Source organism: Heterodontus francisci, chromosome 6 (genome assembly GCF_036365525.1).
Source record: "Heterodontus francisci isolate sHetFra1 chromosome 6, sHetFra1.hap1, whole genome shotgun sequence".
Taxonomy (NCBI): Eukaryota; Metazoa; Chordata; class Chondrichthyes; order Heterodontiformes; family Heterodontidae; genus Heterodontus; species Heterodontus francisci.
In genome coordinates, this window is record NC_090376.1 from 2,430,483 (window position 1) to 2,455,472 (window position 24,990).

General features: G+C 46.1%; 1 protein-coding gene across 1 annotated transcript in view; it reads left to right on the plus strand.

Annotated features, from left to right (window-relative positions):
* The window catches only part of ilk (integrin-linked kinase), an 82,929-nt gene extending 69,138 nt beyond the window's left edge, over positions 1 to 13,791 (plus strand). Inside the window, exons 13-14 of the mRNA XM_068032958.1 lie at positions 10,871 to 11,001; positions 12,012 to 13,791. Of these exons, the coding sequence (XP_067889059.1) occupies positions 10,871 to 11,001; positions 12,012 to 12,161 (281 nt within the window). The 3' untranslated portion in view covers positions 12,162 to 13,791. The remainder of the gene's footprint in view (positions 1 to 10,870; positions 11,002 to 12,011) is intronic.
* The last annotated feature ends 11,199 nt before the right edge of the window (positions 13,792 to 24,990 follow it).

The following is a 24,990-nucleotide window of genomic DNA, read 5'->3' on the forward strand; positions in this document are numbered from 1 at the left end:
CCGATATCCGGATTAGACTCTCTTACTGTCCGATATCCGGATTAGACTCTCTTACTGTCCGATATCCGGATTAGACTCTCTTACTGTCCGATATCCGGATTAAACACTCTCACTGTCCGATATCCGGATTAGACTCTCTTACTGTCCGATATCCGGATTAGATACACTCACTATCCGATATCCGGATTAGACTCTCTTACTGTCCGATATCCGGATTAGACACACTCACTATCCGATATCCGGATTAGACTCTCTTACTGTCCGATATCCGGATTAGACACACTCACTGTCCGATATCCAGATTAAACACTCTCACTGTCAGATATCCGGATTAAACACTCTCACTATCCGATATCCGGATTAGACTCTCTTACTGTCCGATATCCGGATTAGACACACTCACTATCCGATATCCGGATTAGACTCTCTTACTGTCCGATATCCGGATTAGACACACTCACTGTCCGATATCCAGATTAAACACTCTCACTGTCAGATATCCGGATTAAACACTCTCACTATCCGATATCCGGATTAGACTCTCTTACTGTCCGATATCCGGATTAGACACACTCACTATCCGATATCCGGATTAGACTCTCTTACTGTCCGATATCCGGATTAGACACACTCACTATCCGATATCCGGATTAGACTCTCTTACTGTCCGATATCCGGATTAGACACACTCACTGTCCGATATCCAGATTAAACACTCTCACTGTCAGATATCCGGATTAAACACTCTCACTATCCGATATCCGGATTAGACTCTCTCACTGTCCGATATCCGGATTAGACTCTCTTACTGTCCGATATCCGGATTAGATACACTCACTATCCGATATCCGGATTAGACTCTCTTACTGTCCGATATCCGGATTAGACACACTCACTATCCGATATCCGGATTAAACACTCTCACTGTCCGATATCCGGATTAAACACTCTCACTGTCAGATATCCGGATTAAACACTCTCACTATCCGATATCCGGATTAGACTCTCTTACTGTCCGATATCCGGATTAGACACACTCACTATCCGATATCCGGATTAAACACTCTCACTGTCCGATATCCGGATTAGACTCTCTCGCTGTCCGATATCCGGATTAGACACACTCACTGTCAGATATCCGGATTAAACACTCTCACTGTCCGATATCCGGATTAGACTCTCTTACTGTCCGATATCCGGATTAGACACTCTCACTGTCAGATATCCGGATTAAACACTCTCACTGTCCGATATCCGGATTAGACTCTCTTACTGTCCGATATCCGGATTAGACACTCTCACTGTCCGATATCCAGATTAAACACTCTCACTGTCAGATATCCGGATTACGCACTCTCGCTTTCCGATATCCAGATTAGACTCTCTCACTGTCCGATATCCAGATTAAACACTCTCACTGTCAGATATCCGGATTACGCACTATCGCTTTCCGATATCCGGATTAAACACACTCACTGTCCGATATCCGGATTAGACTCTCTCACTGTCCGATATCCGGATTACGCACTCTCGCTTTCCGATATCCGGATTAAACACACTCACTGTCCGATATCCGGATTAGACTCTCTCACTGTCCGATATCCGGATTACGCACTCTCACTGTCCGATATCCGGATTACGCACTCTCACTGTCCGATATCCAGATTAAACACTCTCACTGTCAGATATCCGGATTAGACACTCTCACTGTCAGATATCCGGATTACGCACTCTCACTGTCCGATATCCAGATTAAACACTCTCACTGTCAGATATCCGGATTAGACACTCTCACTGTCCGATATCCGGATTAAACACTCTCACTGTCCGATATCCGGATTACGCACTCTCACTGTCCGATATCCGGATTAAACACTCTCACTGTCCGATATCCGGATTACGCACTCTCGCTTTCCGATATCTGGATTAGACACTCACACTGCCAGATATCCGGATTAAACACTCTCACTGTCCGATATCCGGATTAGACTCTCTTACTGTCCGATATCCGGATTAGACTCTCTTACTGTCCGATATCCGGATTAGACACACTCACTGTCAGATATCCGGATTAGACTCTCTTACTGTCCGATATCCGGATTAGACTCTCTTACTGTCCGATATCCGGATTAGATACACTCACTGTCCGATATCCGGATTAGACTCTCTTACTGTCCGATATCCGGATTAGATACACTCACTGTCAGATATCCGGATTAAACACTCTCACTGTCCGATATCCGGATTAGACTCTCTTACTGTCCGATATCCGGATTAGACTCTCTTACTGTCCGATATCCGGATTAGACACACTCACTGTCAGATATCCGGATTAGACTCTCTTACTGTCCGATATCCGGATTAGACTCTCTTACTGTCCGATATCCGGATTAGATACACTCACTGTCCGATATCCGGATTAGACTCTCTCACTGTCCGATATCCGGATTAGACTCTCTTACTGTCCGATATCCGAATTAGACTCTCTTACTGTCCGATATCCGGATTAGACTCTCTTACTGTCCGATATCCGGATTAGATACACTCACTGTCCGATATCCGGATTAAACACTCTCACTGTCCGATATCCGGATTAGACTCTCTTACTGTCCGATATCCGGATTAGACTCTCTTACTGTCCGATATCCGGATTAGATACACTCACTGTCCGATATCCGGATTAGACTCTCTCACTGTCCGATATCCGGATTAGACTCTCTTACTGTCCGATATCCGGATTAGACTCTCTTACTGTCCGATATCCGAATTAGACTCTCTTACTGTCCGATATCCGAATTAGACTCTCTTACTGTCCGATATCCGGATTAGACTCTCTTACTGTCCGATATCCGGATTAGATACACTCACTGTCAGATATCCGGATTAAACACTCTCACTGTCCGATATCCGGATTAGACTCTCTTACTGTCCGATATCCGGATTAGACTCTCTTACTGTCCGATATCCGGATTAGATACACTCACTGTCCGATATCCGGATTAAACACTCTCACTGTCCGATATCCGGATTAGACTCTCTTACTGTCCGATATCCGAATTAGACTCTCTTACTGTCCGATATCCGGATTAGACTCTCTTACTGTCCGATATCCGGATTAGATACACTCACTGTCCGATATCCGGATTAAACACTCTCACTGTCCGATATCCGGATTAGACTCTCTTACTGTCCGATATCCGGATTAGACTCTCTTACTGTCCGCTATCCGGATTAGACACACTCACTGTCAGATATCCAGATTAAACACTCTCACTGTCAGATATCCGGATTAGACTCTCTCACTGTCAGATATCCGGATTAGACTCTCTTACTGTCCGATATACGGATTAGACACTCTCACTGTCAGATATCCGGATTAGACTCTCTTACTGTCCGATATCCGGATTAGACACACTCACTGTCAGATATCCGGATTAGACTCTCTTACTGTCCGATATCCGGATTAGACTCTCTTACTGTCCGATATCCGGATTAGACTCTCTTACTGTCCGATATCCGGATTAGACACACTCACTGTCAGATATCCGGATTAGACACTCTCACTGTCAGATATCCGGATTAGACACACTCACTGTCAGATATCCGGATTAGACACTCTCACTGTCAGATATCCGGATTAGACACACTCACTGTCAGATATCCGGATTAGACTCTCTTACTGTCCGATATCCGGATTAGACACACTCACTGTCAGATATCCGGATTAGACTCTCTTACTGTCCGATATCCGGATTAGACACACTCACTGTCAGATATCCGGATTAGACTCTCTTACTGTCCGATATCCGGATTAGACTCTCTTACTGTCCGATATCCGGATTAGACACACTCACTGTCAGATATCCGGATTAAACACTCTCACTGTCCGATATCCAGATTAAACACTCTCACTGTCCGATATCCGGATTAAACACTCTCACTGTCCGATATCCAGATTAAACACTCTCACTGTCAGATATCCGGATTACGCACTCTCGCTTTCCGATATCCAGATTAGACTCTCTCACTGTCCGATATCCAGATTAAACACTCTCACTGTCAGATATCCGGATTACGCACTCTCGCTTTCCGATATCCAGATTAGACTCTCTCACTGTCCGATATCCAGATTAAACACTCTCACTGTCAGATATCCGGATTACGCACTCTCGCTTTCCGATATCCGGATTAAACACACTCACTGTCCGATATCCGGATTAGACTCTCTCACTGTCCGATATCCGGATTAAACACACTCACTGTCCGATATCCGGATTAGACTCTCTCACTGTCCGATATCCGGATTACGCACTCTCACTGTCCGATATCCGGATTACGCACTCTCACTGTCCGATATCCAGATTAAACACTCTCACTGTCAGATATCCGGATTAGACACTCTCACTGTCAGATATCCGGATTAGACACTCTCACTGTCCGATATCCGGATTAAACACTCTCACTGTCCGATATCCGGATTACGCACTCTCACTGTCCGATATCCAGATTAAACACTCTCACTGTCAGATATCCGGATTAGACACTCTCACTGTCCGATATCCGGATTAAACACTCTCACTGTCCGATATCCAGATTAAACACTCTCACTATCCGATATCCGGAATAGACTCTCTCACTGTCCGATATCCGGATTAGACTCTCTCACTGTCCGATATCCAGATTAAACACTCTCACTATCCGATATCCGGAATAGACTCTCTCACTGTCCGATATCCGGATTAGACTCTCTCACTGTCCGATATCCGGATTAAACACTCTCACTGTCCGATATCCGGATTAAACACTCTCACTGTCCGATATCCGGATTAGACACTCTCACTGTCCGATATCCGGATTAAACACTCTCACTGTCCGATATCCGGATTAAACACTCTCACTGTCCGATATCCGGATTACGCACTCTCACTGTCCGATATCCAGATTAAACACTCTCACTGTCAGATATCCGGATTAGACACTCTCACTGTCCGATATCCGGATTAAACACTCTCACTGTCCGATATCCAGATTAAACACTCTCACTATCCGATATCCGGAATAGACTCTCTCACTGTCCGATATCCGGATTAGACTCTCTCACTGTCCGATATCCAGATTAAACACTCTCACTATCCGATATCCGGAATAGACTCTCTTACTGTCCGATATCCGGATTAGACTCTCTCACTGTCCGATATCCGGATTAGACTCTCTCACTGTCCGATATCCGGATTAGACTCTCTCACTGTCCGATATCCAGATTAAACACTCACTGTCAGATATCCGGATTACGCACTCTCGCTTTCCGATATCCGGATTAGACACTCTCACTGTCCGATATCCGGATTAGACACTCTCACTGTCCGATATCCGGATTAGACTCTCTCACTGTCCGATATCCGGATTAGACTCTCTCACTGTCCGATATCCGGATTAGACACTCTCACTGTCCGATATCCGGATTAGACACTCTCACTGTCCGATATCCGGATTAGACTCTCTCACTGTCCGATATCCGGATTAGACTCTCTTACTGTCCGATATCCGGATTAGACTCTCTCACTGTCCGATATCCGGATTAGACACTCTCACTGTCCGATATCCGGATTAGACACTCTCACTGTCCGATATCCGGATTAGACTCTCTCACTGTCCGATATCCGGATTAGACACTCTCACTGTCCGATATCCGGATTAGACTCTCTCACTGTCCGATATCCGGATTAGACTCTCTCACTGTCCGATATCCGGATTAGACACTCTCACTGTCCGATATCCGGATTAGACACTCTCACTGTCCGATATCCGGATTAGACTCTCTCACTGTCCGATATCCGGATTAGACACTCTCACTGTCCGATATCCGGATTAAACACTCTCACTGTCCGATATCCGGATTAGACTCTCTCACTGTCCGATATCCAGATTAAACACTCTCACTGTCCGATATCCGGATTAGACTCTCTCACTGTCCGATATCCGGATTAGACTCTCTCACTGTCCGATATCCAGATTAAACACTCTCACTGTCCGATATCCGGATTAGACTCTCTCACTGTCCGATATCCAGATTAAACACTCTCACTGTCCGATATCCGGATTAGACTCTCTCACTGTCCGATATCCGGATTAGACTCTCTCACTGTCCGATATCCAGATTAAACACTCTCACTGTCCGATATCCGGATTAGACACTCTCACTGTCCGATATCCGGATTAGACTCTCTCACTGTCCGATATCCGGAATAGACACTCTCACTGTCCGATATCCGGATTAGACACTCTCACTGTCCGATATCCAGATTAAACACTCTCACTGTCCGATATCCGGATTAGACACTCTCACTGTCCGATATCCGGATTAGACTCTCTCACTGTCCGATATCCAGATTAAACACTCTCACTGTCCGATATCCGGATTAGACTCTCTCACTGTCCGATATCCGGATTAGACTCTCTCACTGTCCGATATCCGGAATAGACTCTCTCACTGTCCGATATCCGGAATAGACACTCTCACTGTCCGATATCCGGATTAGACACTCTCACTGTCCGATATCCGGATTAGACACTCTCACTGTCCGATATCCAGATTAAACACTCTCACTGTCCGATATCCGGATTAGACACTCTCACTGTCCGATATCCGGATTAGACACTCTCACTGTCCGATATCCGGATTAGACACTCTCACTGTCCGATATCCGGATTAGACACTCTCACTGTCCGATATCCAGATTAAACACTCTCACTGTCCGATATCCGGATTAGACACTCTCACTGTCCGATATCCGGATTAGACACTCTCACTGTCCGATATCCGGATTAGACACTCTCACTGTCCGATATCCGGATTAGACACTCTCACTGTCCGATATCCGGATTAGACACTCTCACTGTCCGATATCCGGATTAGACTCTCTCACTGTCCGATATCCAGATTAAACACTCTCACTGTCCGATATCCGGATTAGACTCTCTCACTGTCCGATATCCGGATTAGACTCTCTCACTGTCCGATATCCGGAATAGACACTCTCACTGTCCGATATCCGGATTAGACACTCTCACTGTCCGATATCCGGATTAGACACTCTCACTGTCCGATATCCAGATTAAACACTCTCACTGTCCGATATCCGGATTAGACACTCTCACTGTCCGATATCCGGATTAGACTCTCTCACTGTCCGATATCCAGATTAAACACTCTCACTGTCCGATATCCGGATTAGACTCTCTCACTGTCCGATATCCGGATTAGACTCTCTCACTGTCCGATATCCGGAATAGACTCTCTCACTGTCCGATATCCGGATTAGACTCTCTCACTGTCCGATATCCGGAATAGACACTCTCACTGTCCGATATCCGGAATAGACACTCTCACTGTCCGATATCCGGATTAGACTCTCTCACTGTCCGATATCCGGAATAGACACTCTCACTGTCCGATATCCGGATTAGACACTCTCACTGTCCGATATCCGGATTAGACACTCTCACTGTCCGATATCCGGATTAGACACTCTCACTGTCCGATATCCGGATTAGACACTCTCACTGTCAGATATCCGGATTACGCACTCTCGCTTTCCGATATCCGGATTAGACACTCTCACTGTCCGATATCCGGATTAGACTTTCTTACTGTCCGATAACCGGATTAGACTCTCTCACTGTCCGATATCCGGAATAAACACTCACTGTCCGATAACCGGATTAGACTTTCTTACTGTCCGATAACCGGATTAGACTCTCTCACTGTCCGATATCCGGATTAGACTTTCTTACTGTCCGATAACCGGATTAGACTCTCTCACTGTCCGATATCCGGAATAAACACTCTCACTGTCCGATATCCAGATTAAACACTCACTGTCAGATATCCGGATTACGCACTCTCACTGTCTGATATCCGGATTAAACACTCTCACTGTCCGATATCCGGATTCGACTCTCTCACTGTCCGATATCCGGATTAAACACTCTCACTGTCCGATATCCGGATTCGACTCTCTCACTGTCCGATATCCGGATTCGACTCTCTCACTGTCCGATATCCGGATTAAACACTCTCACTGTCCGATATCCGGATTCGACTCTCTCACTGTCCGATATCCGGATTAAACACTCTCACTGTCCGATATCCGGATTCGACTCTCTCACTGTCCGATATCCGGATTCGACTCTCTCACTGTCCGATATCCGGATTCGACTCTCTCACTGTCCGATATCCGGATTAAACACTCACACTGCCAGATATCCGGATTAAACACTCACTGTCCGATATCCGGATTAAACACTCTCACTGCCAGATATCCGGATTAGACACTCTCACTGTCCGATATCCGGATTAAACACTCTCACTGTCAGATATCCGGATTACGCACTCTCGCTTTCCGATATCCGGATTGGACACTCTCACTGTCAGATATCCGGATTAAACACTCTCACTGTCAGATATCCGGATTAGACTCTCTCGCTTTCCGATATCCGGATTAGACACTCTCACTGTCAGATATCCGGATTAAACACTCTCACTGCCAGATATCCGGATTAGACACTCTCACTGTCCGATATCCAGATTAAACACTCTCACTGTCCGATATCCGGATTCGACTCTCTCACTGTCCGATATCCGGATTAAACACTCTCACTGTCCGATATCCGGATTCGACTCTCTCACTGTCCGATATCCGGATTAAACACTCACACTGCCAGATATCCGGATTAAACACTCACTGTCCGATATCCGGATTAAACACTCTCACTGCCAGATATCCGGATTAGACACTCTCACTGTCCGATATCCAGATTAAACACTCTCATTGTCAGATATCCGGATTACGCACTCTCGCTTTCCGATATCTGGAATAAACACTCTCACTGTCCGATATCCGGATTAGACTCTCTCACTGCCAGATATCCGGATTAAACACACTCACTGTCAGATATCCGGATTACGCACTCTCGCTTTCCGATATCCGGATTGGACACTCTCACTGTCAGATATCCGGATTAAACACTCTCACTGTCAGATATCCGGATTAGACACTCTCACTGTCAGATATCCGGATTAGACTCTCTCGCTTTCCGATATCCGGATTGGACACTCTCACTGTCAGATATCCGGATTAAACACTCTCACTGTCAGATATCCGGATTAGACACTCTCGCTTTCCGATATCCGGATTAGACACTCTCACTGCCAGATATCCGGATTAGACACTCTCACTGTCAGATATCCGGATTAGACACTCTCACTGTCAGATATCCGGATTAGACACTCTCACTGTCAGATATCCGTATTAGACACACTCTCGCTTTCCAATATCTGGATTAGACACTCTCACTGTCAGATATCCGGATTAGACACTCACACTGCCAGATATCCGGATTAAACACTCTCGCTTTCCAATATCTGGATTAGACACACTCACTGTCAGATATCCGTATTAGACACACTCTCGCTTTCCAATATCTGGATTAGACACACTCGCTTTCCAATATCTGGATTAGACACTCTCACTGTCCGATATCCGTATTAGACACACTCTCGCTTTCCGATATCCGGATTAGACACACTCGCTTTCCAATATCCGGATTAGACACACTCACGGTCCGATATCCGGATTAGACACAGTCAAGGTCCGAAATCCGGATTAGACACATTCTCGCTTTCCGATATCCGGATTAGTCACTCTCGCTTTCCGATATCCGGATTAGTCACTCTCGCTTTCCGATATCCGGATTAGTCACTCTCGCTTTCCGATATCCGGATTAGACACTCTCGCTTTCCGATATCCGGATTAGACACGCTCATTTTCCGATATCCGGATTAGACACTCTCACTTTCCAATATCCGGATTAGACACTCTCGCTTTCCGATATCCGGATTAGACACTCTCGCTGTCAGATATCCGGATTAGACACTCTCGCTTTCCAATATCCGGATTAGACACTCTCGCTTTCCGATATCCGGATTAGACACTCTCGCTGTCAGATATCCGGATTAGACACTCTCGCTGTCAGATATCCGGATTAGACACTCTCGCTTTCCGATATCTGGATTAGACACTCACACTGCCAGATATCCGGATTAAACACTCTCGCTTTCCAATATCTGGATTAGACACACTCACGGTCCGATATCCGTATTAGACACACTCTCGCTTTCCGATATCCGGATTAGACACACTCGCTTTCCAATATCCGGATTAGACACACTCACGGTCCGATATCCGGATTAGACACAGTCAAGGTCCGAAATCCGGATTAGACACATTCTCGCTTTCCGATATCCGGATTCGACACTCTCGCTTTCCGATATCCGGATTAGTCACTCTCGCTTTCCGATATCCGGATTAGTCACTCTCGCTTTCCGATATCCGGATTAGTCACTCTCGCTTTCCAATATCCGGATCAGACACTCTCGCTTTCCGATATCCGGATTAGACACTCTCGCTTTCCGATATCCGGATTAGACACTCTCGCTTTCCGATATCCGGATTAGACACTCTCGCTTTCCGATATCCGGATTAGACACACACATTTTCCGATATCCGGATTAGACACACTCTGTTTCCGATATGCGGAATAGACACTCTCACTGTCCGATATCCCATTGCAGTGTTGATTAAATGAGCAGTGAGGATCACGTGGTGGATCATTAATATTGCACCACTTCACCGTCACCTCATTACCTCCCCCTTCTGCCCCAATTTAATGTCCAGATTAAAAGAGAACGACATCTAATGACCTAAGATCTAATGGCATACTGTAACAGGTTGAATTGTGTTTTTTTGATGCTCAGTTAATATTAATTGTAATCCAGCGGTTCCTGGTTAATTCCCTTTTCTGAACACAGCTCTTCAGAAAAAGCCGGAAGAGATTAACCGAAGGTCTGCTGACATGTGGAGCTTTGCAATTCTCCTGTGGGAGCTGGTGACCCGGGAAGTTCCCTTTGCAGATCTCTCCAACATGGAGATTGGAATGAAGGTAAATTTGGCTCTTCTTCCAGTCGGGGTCTGTCCCAGGGAAACAGATTTTACTACCTGCTCTTACCTCTCTGAACACACAACACGACAGGGTGTTCTGATGAAAGGTCACAGACCTGAAACATTAACTCTGTTTCTCTCTCCACAGATGCTGCCAGACCTGCTGAGTATTTCCAGCATTTCTTGTTTTTATTTCAGACAGAGTGTTCATGGGTCTGTTGTGTGTTCTGCCGAGCTCTCAGGACATGAAACGCATGGTCCTTGTAAATCTTAGATGTTTTTGCATAAGGGTTACATTCATCTGTAGTTCTGACTCCTGGCTTATTCTGTTATTGCTAAATGCCTGCTCCAACAGATACTCCAGAATGATACCGGTGCTTAAAGGGTTAAAATATGAAGACAGGTTGCATAAAATTGTCTTGTATTCCATTGTGTTCAGAAGTTTGAGCAGTGACCTGATCAAGGAGTTCAAAATGCTAGGGTGTCAGCGGCAGCCCTCGACTCTGAATCAGGCTTTGGGATCAAGCCCCAATCCAGAGACTAGCACAAAATCCAGGCTGAGACTCCCAGTGCACTACTGAGGGACTGTCGGAGGGTCGGTACTGAGGGAGTGCCGCACTGTCGGACGGTCGGTACTGAGGGACTGCCGCACTGTCGGAGGGTCAGTACTGAGGGAGTGCTGCACTGTCGGAGGGTGAGTACTGAGGGAGTGCTGCACTGTCGGAGGGTCAGTACTGAGGGAGTGCTGCACTGTCGGAGGGTCAGTACTGAGGGAGTGCTGCACTGTCGGAGGGTCAGTACTGAGGGAGTGCTGCACTGTCGGAGGGTCGGTACTGAGGGAGTGCTGCACTGTCGGAGGGTCAGTACTGAGGGAGTGCTGCACTGTCGGAGGGTTGGTCCCGAGAGAGTGCTACGTTGTCTGAGGTGCCTTCTTTCGGATGAGATGTTACTTTACATTAAGTAAAGAGTATTTTAAATTTTTAACCATAGCTGCTGGCTCTGATTTTGCAGGTGTCTCTGGAAGGTCTGAGGCCCACCATCCCTCCAGGAATCTCCCCTCACATCTGCAAGCTGATGAAGATCTGCATGAATGAGGATCCAGCCAAAAGACCAAAGTTTGACATGATTGTGCCTATAATGGAGAAGATGCAAGACAAGTAAAGGAAGGGGCACGGAGTTATTTCCCTCCCTTTTCCCAATCCCGTCAACCTTACAGCTTCCAGTAACCCCACACAGCCTATGCAGGAGCAGTCCATTGTCCAGACTCCCACTACTCCAGGACTCTGACTTGTCACCTGGGAATTTTGGAAACCTGTTACTGTATCCCTTTCTTTGTTTACAGTGCGTGTGTTTGCTGTGGCCTTTTCTCACTGCCTGTTCTTTATGACAAGAGCTTTGTTAACCCCCTAGGCTACAAGGTCTTCACTATTATCCAGTCTGGTTATGAAAGAGGGTTGAAGAGGCTTTAAAATCAGGTTGAGGATAAGCCTGTTAGCTGATCCCTGTGTTAGAGAGGAGAAATCAGCCAGCGTTCCTGCTGCTGATCACCCAGTGACCCTGGGTTGGAGAGAGAGAGGGGAAATCAACCAGAGTTCCTACTCCTGATCACTATCCAGTGAGCTCTGGGTAAGAGAGAGAGGGGAAATCAGTCAGGGTTCCTGCTCCTGATCACTGTCCCTGGAAAATGAGCATGCTCGGTAATCAAGAACAGACAGGATTGGCTCTGCTCTAATTTCCCTCGTGATCAAATAGTCTCCCCGGGCTCACTGAGCAAGGATGGTTTCAGTGCCAGAGAGTAACCGGTGCTCTTGAAACCACACCCTTGTGAGGTTGGCACCTCCAGAAGAGGAGGAACAGTTGTTAAAATAAGAGAGTTATTATTCTCAGCTTTCTTGCCTCTGCTGTTTGTGTTAGTCTGATAATCACAGACGCACTGGACAATTGACCAGCATGCTCACTCTGGCCACTAAGAATGACCAGTCGGCATCGTGGAAAATGACCCATCAGTGTCATGGGGGCACTGCCCATCTCTTTATCTCTCTGTGGGACTGGCGCAGGGGCACTGTTTGGGGGACTGGCGCAGGGGCACTGTCTGTCTCTGTCTGTGGATTTCCAGGGTGGGAATGGCGTAGCAACCTGGTTCCTGCTTTCATCATTGAGAAAGAACGATGTTGTAACAGGCCAGCTACAAACATCTGTTTTATTATTCACCGCAATCTCTTAATCTCCTTACTCTGCTTGCAAGGCTAAATGTGAAAACATTATCAAAACCCCTTTCTTCCAGTCAGCCACCAGTTACAAACTGTACCTGCTCTGGGGCTGAATTTGACCCCAGGTTCCAGAGTGTAAAAGGTCAATGTCTGACTTGACCCACCCTGTCCCTTAGCAGAGAAGGGAGCCCTTGGCAATTTGAAGCTTTTGATCAGATCAGTGCACGACTGGGGAGAGTCTCCCACTGTTCAGTGGCCATGGTGCACCTCCCTGTGCCTGTGCCCTTGCTGTTTACAACCTGCTCTCATTGGTACATGTATGGAAAATGTGGAGACCTTGTGCCTGCCTCCTTGTCCTGTGCAATGATCTATCTTCACTAACCCATCTACCTGCTGTTGCCGCCTACTGGATCCTGAACACACGACTGTCGAACCAGGCTGCATTACCCAAATGGAACTTGCTAATCATTTATGTAATTTATATAACACTTCTATTTCCTATTTCTTCTTACAAATCACTGCTGTTTTATTGAAAATATAACTTTATGGACTTTGCATTAAAGAGACAGATTTCCAATTTACACCGTGCATTGGAGTATCACTGAAGCATCTTGAAATGCTCCACATACAGTCAGTCACTTTGAAAGTTACCTGCTGCTCTTCCACGAGTTTCATGGGATCTTTACACCCACCTAACCACTTATAAAAGACGGCACCTCTGACAGGGCAGCACTCCCCCACCACCCCCCCCCCCCCCCGCACTCACCCCTCCCCCCACTAGCCTAGTTTAGTGTCATAGAGTTATACAGCACAGAAACAGGCCCTTCGGCTCACAATGTCCGCACCGGCCATCAAGCCTATCTATTCTAATCCCATTTTCCAACACTCAGCCCATAGCCTTGTATGCTATGGCGTTTCAAGTGCTCATCTAAATACTTCTTAAATGTTGTGAGTACATGCCTCTACCACCTCTTCAGGCAGTGTGTTCCACATTCCAACCACCTTCTGGTGAAAATTCTTTTCCTCAAATCCCCTCTAAACCTCCTGCCCCCTGGTTATTGATCCCTGCGCTAAGGGAAAACGTTTTTTCCTATCTACCCTATCAGCGCCCCTCATAATTTTGTATACCTCAATCAGATTCCCCCTCAGCCTTCTCTGTTCTAAGGAAAACAACCCTAGCCTATCCAGTTTCTTTCCATATCTGAAATGCTCCAGCCCAGGCAACATCCTGGTGAATCTCCTCTGCACCCTCTCCAGTGCAATCAAATCCTTCCTATAGTGTGGTTCCCAGAACTGTACACAGTACTCCAGCTGTGGCCCAATTAGTGTTTTGTTCAGCTCCATCATAAACTCGCTTCTCTTATATTCCATGCCTCGGCTAATAAAGGCAAGTATCCCATATGCCTTCCTAACCACCGTATCTACCTGTGCTGCTGCCTTCAGTGATCTCTGGACAAGTACACCAAGGTCCCTCTCTACTTCCTAGGATCCTACCATCCATTGTATATTCCCTTGCCGTGTTAGTCCTCCCAAAATGCATTACCTCACACTTCTCAGGATTAAATTCCATTTGCCACTGCTCCGTCCATCTTACCAGCCCATCTATAGCATCCTGTAATCTAAGGCTTTCCTCCTCACTATTTACGACACTACCAATTTTCGTGTCATCTGGGAACTTACTGATCATACCTTCTATATTCACGTCTAAATCATTAATGTACACTACAAACAGCAAGGGTCCCAGTACCGATCCCTGTGGTACACTGTTGGTCACAGGCTTCCAATCGCAAAAACAACCCTCTACCGTCACCCTCTGCCAATTGGATCCAGTTTTCCAAATTGCCCTGGCTCCCATGGGCTCTTACCTTCTTAACCAAACTCCCATGCGGGACCTTATCAAAAGCCTTACTGAAGTCCATGTAGACTACGTCAACTGCTTTAGCCTCATCTACACACCTGGTCACCTTCTCGAAAAATTCAATCAAATTTGTCAGACATGATCTCCCTCTGACAAAGCCATGCTGACTATCCTTGATTAATCCCTACCTCTCCAAGTAGAGATTAATCCTGTGTCTCAGAATTTTTTCCAGTTGTTTTCCTACCACTAATGTTAGACTCACTGGCCTGTAACTACCTGGTTTATCCCTACTACCCTTCTTGAATAATAGTGAATGTGGTACCGTCCTCCAGTCCCCTGGTACCTTTCCTGTAGCCAGAGAGGATTTGAAAATTTTCCTTTATCTTGCCTGCCAGTGTTTTTTCATGCCCACTCTTCGCGCTCTCAATTACTTTTTTAAGTACCCCCTACAATTTCTATACTCCTCTAGTGCCTCCGCTGTTTTCAGCACTCTGAATCTGCCATAAGCCTCCTTTTTTTTCCTTATCCAATCCTCTATGTCCCTTGACATCCAGGGTTCCCTGGACTTACTGGTGCTACCCTTCACCTTTACGGGAACATGTTTTTATTTTTTTTAGAGATACAGCACTGAAACAGGCCCTTCGGCCCACCGAGTCTGTGCCGACCATCAACCACCCATTTATACTAATCCTACACTAATCCCATATTCCTACCACATCCCCACCTGTCCCTATATTTCCCGACCACCTACCTATACTAGGGGCAATTTTTATAATGGCCAATTTACCTACCAACCTGCAAGTCTTTTGGCTTGTGGGAGGAAACCGGAGCACCCGGAGGAAACCCACGCAGTCACAGGGAGAACTTGCAAACTCCACACAGGCAGTACCCAGAATTGAACCCGGGTCGCTCTGAACACTCACGATTTCCTTTTTGAATGACTCCCACTGGTCTGATGTAGACTTTCCTACAAGTAGCTGCTCCTAGTCTGTTTTGGCCAGATCCTGTTTTATCATATTGAAATTGGCCTTCCCCAAATTCAGTACCTTTATTTCTGGTCCATCTTTGTCCTTTTCCATAACTACCTCAAATCTTACAGAGTTATGGTCACTATCCCCGAAATACTCCCCCACTGACACTTCTACCACTTGTCCAGCTTCATTCCCTAAGATTAGGTCCAGTACTGCCCCTTCTCTTGTCGGACTTTCTATGTACTGGCTCAAAAAGCTCTCCTGTATGCATTTTAAGAATTACGCCCCCTTTTAAGCCTTTTGCACTAAGACTATCCCAGTTAATATTGGGGAAGTTGAAATCCACGACTATTATTACCATATTATTTTTACACCTCTCTGAGATTTGCCTACATATCTGCTCCTCTATCTCTCCCTGAATGTTTGGAGGCCTGTAGTAAACTCCCAGCCAAGTGACTGCCCCCTTTTTTTAAGTTCTACCCAAATGGTCTCATTTGAGGAACCTTCTAAGATGTCATCCCTCCTTACTGCAGTAATTGACTCCTTGATCAACAGTGCAATGTCACCTTTTTTATCCCCTCCCCTGTCACGCCTGAAGATTCTATACCCTGGAATATTGAGCTGCCAGTCCTGCCCCTCCCTCAACCATGTCTCTGATAGCCATAATATTCCCATGTGTTAATCAACGCCTGCAATTTATCTGCCTTACTTGTAAGACTCCTTGCGTTAAATGCAATCCCGACTTGCATTATTCGCTTGTGCCTTAACAGGTCTATATTTGCTCTGCCTTCCAGACTGACTTAGTTTCTCTTCTATATTTGACTGTGCATCACCCCATACTGTACCTCCACTCTGTATCCCATCCCCCTGCCAAATTAGTTTAAACATCACCTGTACTAGCAAACCACCCAGCAAGGATGTTGGTCCCGTTCAGGTTCAGGTGCAACCCGTCTGACTTGTACAGGCCCCACCTTCGCCAGAAACAGATCCAGGAAACTAAAGCCTTCCCTCCTGCACGATCTAATCATCCATTCATTCATCCACTTTATCCTCCTATTCCTATACTCACTAGCACATGGCACAGGGAGTAATCCAGAGATTACAATCTTTGAGGTCCTGCTTTTTAATCTGCTACGCAGCTCCCTAAGTTCTTGTTGCAGGATTGTGTACTGACCTGGAGTGTGTTCTTGAACCTGTAACCTTTTGACTTAACAATGAATTACATTTATATAGTGCCTTTAATGTAATAAAACATTCCAAGGCATTTCACAGGAGCATTATCAGACAAAATCTGGCACTAAGTTACACAAGGTATTAGGAAAAGCTTTTTTTTAATTCATTCATGGGATGTGGGTGTCACTGGCAAGGCCAGCATTTATTGCCCATCCCTTAATTGCCCTTGAGAAGGTGGTGGTGAGCTGCCTTCTTGAACTGCTGCAGTCCATTTGGGGTAGGTACACCCACAGTGCTGTTAGGAAGGGAGTTCCAGGATTTTGACCCAGTGACAGTGAAGGAGCAGCGATGTAGTTCCAAGTCAGGATGGTGTGTGACTTGGAGGGGAACTTGCAGGTGGTGGTGTTCCCATGTATTTGTTGCCCTTGTCCTTCTAGTTGGTAGAGGTCGCAGGTTTGGAAGATGCTGTCTACGGAGCCTTGGTGCATTGCTGCAGTGCATTTTGTAGATGGTACACACTGCTGCTACTGTGCATCGGTGGTGGAGGGAGTGAATGTTTGTGGATGGGGTGCCAATCAAGCGGGCTACTTTGTCCTGGATGGAGTCGAGCTTCTTGAGTGTTGTTGGAGCTGCACCCATCCAGGCAAGTGGAGAGTATTCCATCACACTCCTGAGTGGTGCCTTGTGGATGGTGGATAGGCTTTGGGGAGTCAGGAGGTGAGTTACTCGCCTCAGGATTCCTAGTCTCTGACCTGCTCTTGTAGCCACGGTATTTATATGGCTACTCCAGTTCAGTTTCTGGTCAATGGTAGCCCCTAGGATGTTAATAGTGGGGGATTCAGTGATGGTATTGCCATTGAATGTCAAAGGGAGATGGTTAGATTCTCTCTTGTTGGAGATGGTCATTGCCTGGCACTTGTGTGGCACGAATGTTACTTTCCACTTATCAGCCTAAGCCTGGATATTGTCCAGGTCTTGCTGCATTTCTACACGGACTGCTTCAGTATCTGAGGAGTCGCGAATGGTGCTGAACATTGTGCAATCATCAGCGAACATTCCCACTTCTGACCTTATGATTGAAGGAAGGTCATTGATGAAGCAGCTGAAGATGGTTGGGCCGAGGACACTACCCTGAGGAAAAGGTTGGTCAAAGAGGTAGGTTTTAAGAAGCATCTTAAAGGAGGAGGCGGAGAGATTTAGGGAGGGAATTCCAGAGTTTCGGGCCCAGGCAGCTGAAGGCAGAGCGGCCAGTAGTGGAGCATTAAAATCGGAAATGCGCAAGAGACCGGAGTTGGAAAAATGCAGATATCTCGGAGGGTTGTCAGGCTGCAGGGAATTACAAAGATAGGGAGTGGGGAAAGGTCATGGAGGAATTTGAAAATAAAGATGAGAATTTCAAAATGTAAGTGTTGCTGGACTGGCAGCCAATCAGCACAGGTGAGTCTGACCAACTAAAGCAAGAGAAATACATTTGAAGGTAGGGACTGAGGGATAGTGTTGCCAATAATATGGCAGGTCACGCCAGTGACATCTCTTCCTCCTCATACCATGTGAGTAATGGGATCAGCATCTGCTTCAGCCCAATTCCTATCTACTCCCACAGGCTGCCCATCAGCAACAACAATCTAATCCCGGATAATTCTTGTATAATCCTGCATAATATTATAGCAAAATTCCATAAACAGCAGTATATCTCACAGGCAGCATTTTTATTCATTGGTGTGGGTGTCGCTGGCCAGGCCAGCATTTATTGCCCATCCCTAATTGCCCTTGAGAAGGTGGTGGTGAGCTGCGTTCTTGAACCGCTGCAGTCCGTGTGGGGTAGGTACACCCACAGTGCTGTTAGGAAGGGAGTTCCAGGGTTTTGACCCAGCGACAGTGAGCGAACGGCAATATAGTTCCAAGTCAGGATGGTGTGTGACTTGGAGGGGAACTTGCAGGTGATGGTGTTCCTGTGCATCTGCTGCCCTTGTCCTTCTAGGTGGTAGAAGTTGCGGGTTTGGAAGATGCTGTCGAAGGAGCCTTGGTGCGTTGCTGCAGTGCATCTTGTAGATGGTCCATGCCACTGCCACTGTGCATCGATGGTGGAGGGAGTGAATGTTTAATGTGGTAGATGGGGTGCTGATTAAGTGTGGTACTTTATTCTGAATGATGTTGATATTCATGAGTGTTGTTGGAGCTGCAGTCATCTAGGCAAGTGGAGAGTATTCCATCATTGTGCCTTCAACAGCTGAAAAACAATGGGTTTTGCCTTCCCAGACTTTCAGGTGGTAAACAAGGGATCAGTAATTCTGAAGATGCAAATGAATCAGGCAACTGTTAACACCTGGGAACAATGGAAGGCCCAGGTGGCTCTGTGAAACCAGACTTCTGGACTTTGCATATTGGAACAATAAGCTATTGACTTTTGAGACCAGACGAGTTTAACATATTTTCTGAAGGTAGACAGGCTGCAAAGAAGACAACCAGCAGTGGCAGCCTCAAGAGGGAGAGAGGGAATGCCTGCTTTTGGAAGCCTGAAACAGCGAAAGGTTGCAAAAACTTTAACTTTCAACACAAGTTCAAGTTTGTGGAGAAGTAAAAGCCCAACAGGATCACCAGGAATTACCTTATTCATGAATGTCCAGATCAGAAGCGCTCAGGCAAGTGAGCAAAGAGGACATTAATTTTGAAAAGGTCTGGGAGATCCAACCCATTGCAACTGGGAGGAGTTTGGAACTTTAAATTGCAAAGGATTTCACCATCAAAGAGGACTGTGTAAAGTCTAAGTGTGGTGTGAGATTTTCAAGTATTTTAATAAATAAAATATCTTCCTTTGTAATTTGGGGTATCAGCTACTTACATTTAGTTAATGGGAATGTCTCTTAGTTTAGTTATAATAAAAGTCCTAAAATGTGAAATCTTGTGTAATTCTTTAAATTGGTCTAGGGGTTCATGTTTTGTATTTTTAACATTAACAGTCTCACTGAGGTCGTAACAGTAGACACAGAAAGAAATGATCAACTCCTTTAATCATCTTAAACACTTCAATTAGATCACCCCTTAATCTTCTAAACTCAAGGTAATACAAGCTGTTCAACCCGTCCTAATGTATTGCTTTAGCCCCGGTATCATTGTGGAGAATCTGTGCTGCACCCTCTCCAAGGTCGATATATCATTCCTGAGGCACAGTTCCCAGGACCAAACACAGATACTCCAGATGCAGTCTGATCAGAGCTTTATACAACAGCATTACTTCACCTCCTTGTAATCCAACCCCCTTCAGAAAAAGGGGAACATTCATAGAGTCATTACCATACAGAAAGAGGCCATTCGGCCAATTGAGTAGACTCCTATCTATTCACTAGATTTCTGTTCACTTGCCTGGATGACATTTAAGCTCAACATCATCCAGGACAAAGTAGCCTGCTTGATTGGCACCCCATCCACCACCTAAACATTCATTCCCATCACCACCAACGCACAGTGGCAGCAGTGCGTACCACATACAAAACATATGAACATACAAATTAGGAGAAGGAGTAGGCGAATCAGCCCCTCGAGCCTGCTCTGCCATTCAATAAGACCATGGCTGATCTGTTTGTGTTTCGAATTCCACATTCCCATCTACCCCCAATAACCTTTGATTCCCTTGCCTAACAAGAATCTATTTACCTCCACCTTAAAAATATTCAATGATCCCGCCTCCACCACCTTCTGAGGCAGAGAGTTCCAAAGTTGCACAACCCTCAGAGAAAAATTTCTCCTCATCTCTGTCCTAAAAGGGCGACCCCTAATTTAAAACAGTGTCCCCTAGTTCTGGACTCACCCACAACAGGAAACATCCTTTCCACATCCACCTTGTCAAGACCGTTCAGGATCTTATAAACTTCAATCAAGTCTCCCCTCACTTTAGTTTATTTTAGAGATACAGCACTGAAACAGGCCCTTCGGCCCAACGAGTCTGTGCCGACCATCAACCACCCATTTATACTAATCCTACCACATCCCCACCTCTCCCTATATTTCCCTACCACCTACCTATACTAGGGGCAATTTATAATGGCCAATTAACCTATCAACCTGCAAGTCTTTGGCATATGGGAGGAAACCGGAGCACCCGGAGGAAACCCACGCAGACACAGGGAGAACTTGCAAACTCCACACAGACAGTACCCAGAATTGAACCCGGGTCGCTGGAGCTGTGAGGCTGCGGTGCTAACCACTGCGCCACTCTTCTAAACTCCAGTGAAAACATGCCCAATCTGTCCAACCTTTCCTCATAAGACAACCCGCTCATTCCAGGTATCAATCCAGTAAACCTCCTCTGAACCGCCTCCAACGCATTTACATCCTTCCTTAAATGAGACCAAAACTGCACACAGTATTCGAGATGTGATCTCACCAATGCCTGTATAACTGAAGCTTATCATCCTTACTTTTATTTTCAATTCCTCTGGTAATAAAGGATAGCATTCCATTAGCCTTCTTTATTACTTGCTGTACCTACATGCTAACCTTTTGTGACTCATGCGCTAGAACACCTAGATCCCTTTGCACCTCGGAATTCTGCAGTCGTTCTCTGTTTTGAGTAATACTCCGCTTTTTCATTCTTCCTGCCAAAGTTAACAACTTCACATTTTCCCACTTTATACTCCATCTGCTAGATTTTTGGCCACTCACTCAACCTATCTATATATTTTTTTATTCATTCATGGGATGTGGGCATTGCTGGCCAGGGCAGCATTTATTGCCCATCCCTAATTGCCCTTGTGAAGGTGGTGGTGAGCTGCCTTCTTGAACCGCTGCAGTCCATGTGGGGTAGGTATACCCACAGTGCTGTTAGGAAGGGAGTTCCAGGATTTTGACCCAGCAACAGTGAAGGAACGGTGATATAGTTCCAAGTCAGGATGGTGTGTGGCTTCAACACCAGCAAGTTCCCCTCCAAGTCACACACTTAAGAACATAAGAAATAGGAGCAGGGGTAGGCCATTCGGCTCCTCGAGCCTGCTCCACCTTTCAATAAGATCATGGCTGATTTGATTGTGACCTTAACTCCATTTTCCTGCTGCTCCCCGTAACCTTTGACTCCTTTGTCAATCAAAAATCAGTCTAACTCAGCCTTGAATATATTCGATGACTCAACCTTCACTGCTCGCTGGGAAAGAGAATTCCAAACACTAATGACTGTCTGGAAGAAGAAATTCCTTCTCATCTCTGTCTTAAATGGGAGAATCCTTATTCTGAAACTCTGCCCCCTCGTTCTAGATTCCCCCACGAGGGGAAACATCCTCTCAGGATCTACCCTGTCAAGCCCCCGCAGAATCTTATTCATTTCAATAAGATCACCTCTCAATCTTCTAAACTCCAGTGAGTATAGGCCCAGCCTGCTCAACTTTTCCTCATAAGACAAACTCTTCATCCCAGGAATCAGCCTAATGAACCTTATCTGAACTGCTTCCAATGCAAATATGTCCCTCCTTAAATAAGGAGACCTAAACTGTACACAGTACTCTAGGTTCAGTCTCACCAATGCCCTGTACATTTGTAGCAAGACTTCCCTACTTTTATACTCCATCCCCCCTTGCAATAAAGCCCAACATTCCATTTGCCTTCCTAATTACATGCTGTACTTGCATGCTAACTTTTTGTGATTCATGTGGAAGGACACCCTGGTCCCTCTGTACTGCAGCATTCTGCATTCTCTCTCCGTGTCAATGATATTTTGCTTTCCGATTCTTCCTTCCAAAGTGGACAACCTCATATTTTTCCACATTATACTACACCTGTCAATTTTTTGCCCACTCACTTAACCTGTCTATATCCCTTTGCAGACTCGTTGTATCCTGTTCACATCTTGCTTTCCCACCTATCTTTGTATCAGCAGCAAATTTGGCTACAATACAGCCAGTCCCTTCATCCAATTAATATAGATTGTAAATAGTTGAGGACCCTGTGGCACTCCACTAGTTACAGTTTACCATCCTGAAAATGATCCATTTATCCAGACTCTCTGTTTCCTGTTATTTAGTCAATCCTCTGTCCATGCTAATACATTACCCCCAATACCATGAGCTCTTATCTTGTGTAGTAACCTTCCACCATACTGACTTGGAACTCTATCACCATTCCTTCTGCTCCACAAGGACTGCAGCCGTTCAAGAAGGCAGCTCACCACCACCTACTCAAGGGCAATTAGGGATGGGAAATAAATGCAGGCCTAGCCAGCGATGCCCACATTCCAAGAATGAATAAAATGCAGCCTAATCTCTCTGTTCCTCCACAATACTTGAGGAAATACTCAATCTGTCTTTCTTGGGTCCAAAGTGGATAATTCATACTTTCCCATAGGGACTTATCATATCCTGCCAATCAGACTGGGAACTGTTTATCTACTCTCAGTATCCTATCTCTCAATCATTGTTCCAGCCAAGTCAAAGGCTATCTCCAATTCCATATGCGATAATCTATGCTAATCATTTTATGTGGAACTTTATTGAATGCCATCTAACGGTCCATCCACAGACACTCTCTTATTTATCATTAGCGGCATCTCTGGGAATAACCAACTGGGAATTTGGAGTAACCACCTGGTGGATGTATCTCCCCGGGAATATCACGCTGAGATGCAGGAGTATCTCCCAGCGAATATCATGCTGAGCTGGGGGAGTAACTCTGGGAATAACACACTGAGATGGGGGAGAATCTCCCCGAGAATGTCACATGGAGATGGGGGAGAATCTCCCCGGGAATATCACACTGAGATGCAGGAGTATCTCCCAGCGAATATCATGCTGAGCTGGGGGAGTAACTCTGGGAATAACACACTGAGATGGGGGAGAATCCCCCTGGGAATAAAAAGCCTGTTCAGATCGGGAAAAAGAACCCGACCTGAACCCGACTGATCCACACCGGAGCTCAGCCCGATCCGGCTCGAGTCCCTCCAATTTCGCCCCGAGCCCGAGCCGACCCGAACTCGGCCAGACCTGAGCCTGAAAGCCGGACCCGGAAGAGGGGCCCAACCCGACCCGAACACGACACATGTCGTCGGGTCCCATCGGGTTCGGGTCGGGTAGCAGGCTTTTAGCGGGACTGTCACACTGAGATGGCGGAATATCTTCCCAAAAATATCACACAGGGATGGGGGAGTATCTCTCCGGGAATATCACACTGAGATGGCCGAATATCTCTCTGGGAATATCACACTGAGATGGCGGAGTATCTCCCCAAAAATATCACATTGAGATGGGGGAGAATCTTCACGGGAATATCACACTGAGATGGGGAGAATCTTCCCGGGAATATCACACTGAGATGGGGAAGAATCTTCCCAGGAATATCACACTGAGATGGGGAAGTATCTTCCCGGGAATATCACACTGAGATGGGGGAGAATCTCCCCGAGAATATCACATGGAGATGGGGGAGAATCTCCCCGAGAATATCACACTGAGATGGGGGAGAATCTTCCCAGGAATATCACACTGAGATGGGGGAGTATCCCCCTGGGAATAACACACTGAGATGGGGGAGAATCTCCCCGGGAATATCACACTGAAATGGGGGAGAATCTCCCCGGGAATGTCACAGTGAGATGGGGGAGAATCTCCCCGGGAATGTCACATGGAGCTGGGGGAGAATCTCCCCGAGAATATCACACTGAGATGGGGGAGAATCTTCCCAGGAATATCACACTGAGATGGGGGAGTATCCCCCTGGGAATAACACACTGAGATGGGGGAGAATCTCCCCGGGAATATCACACTGAAATGGGGGAGAATCTCCCCGGGAATGTCACA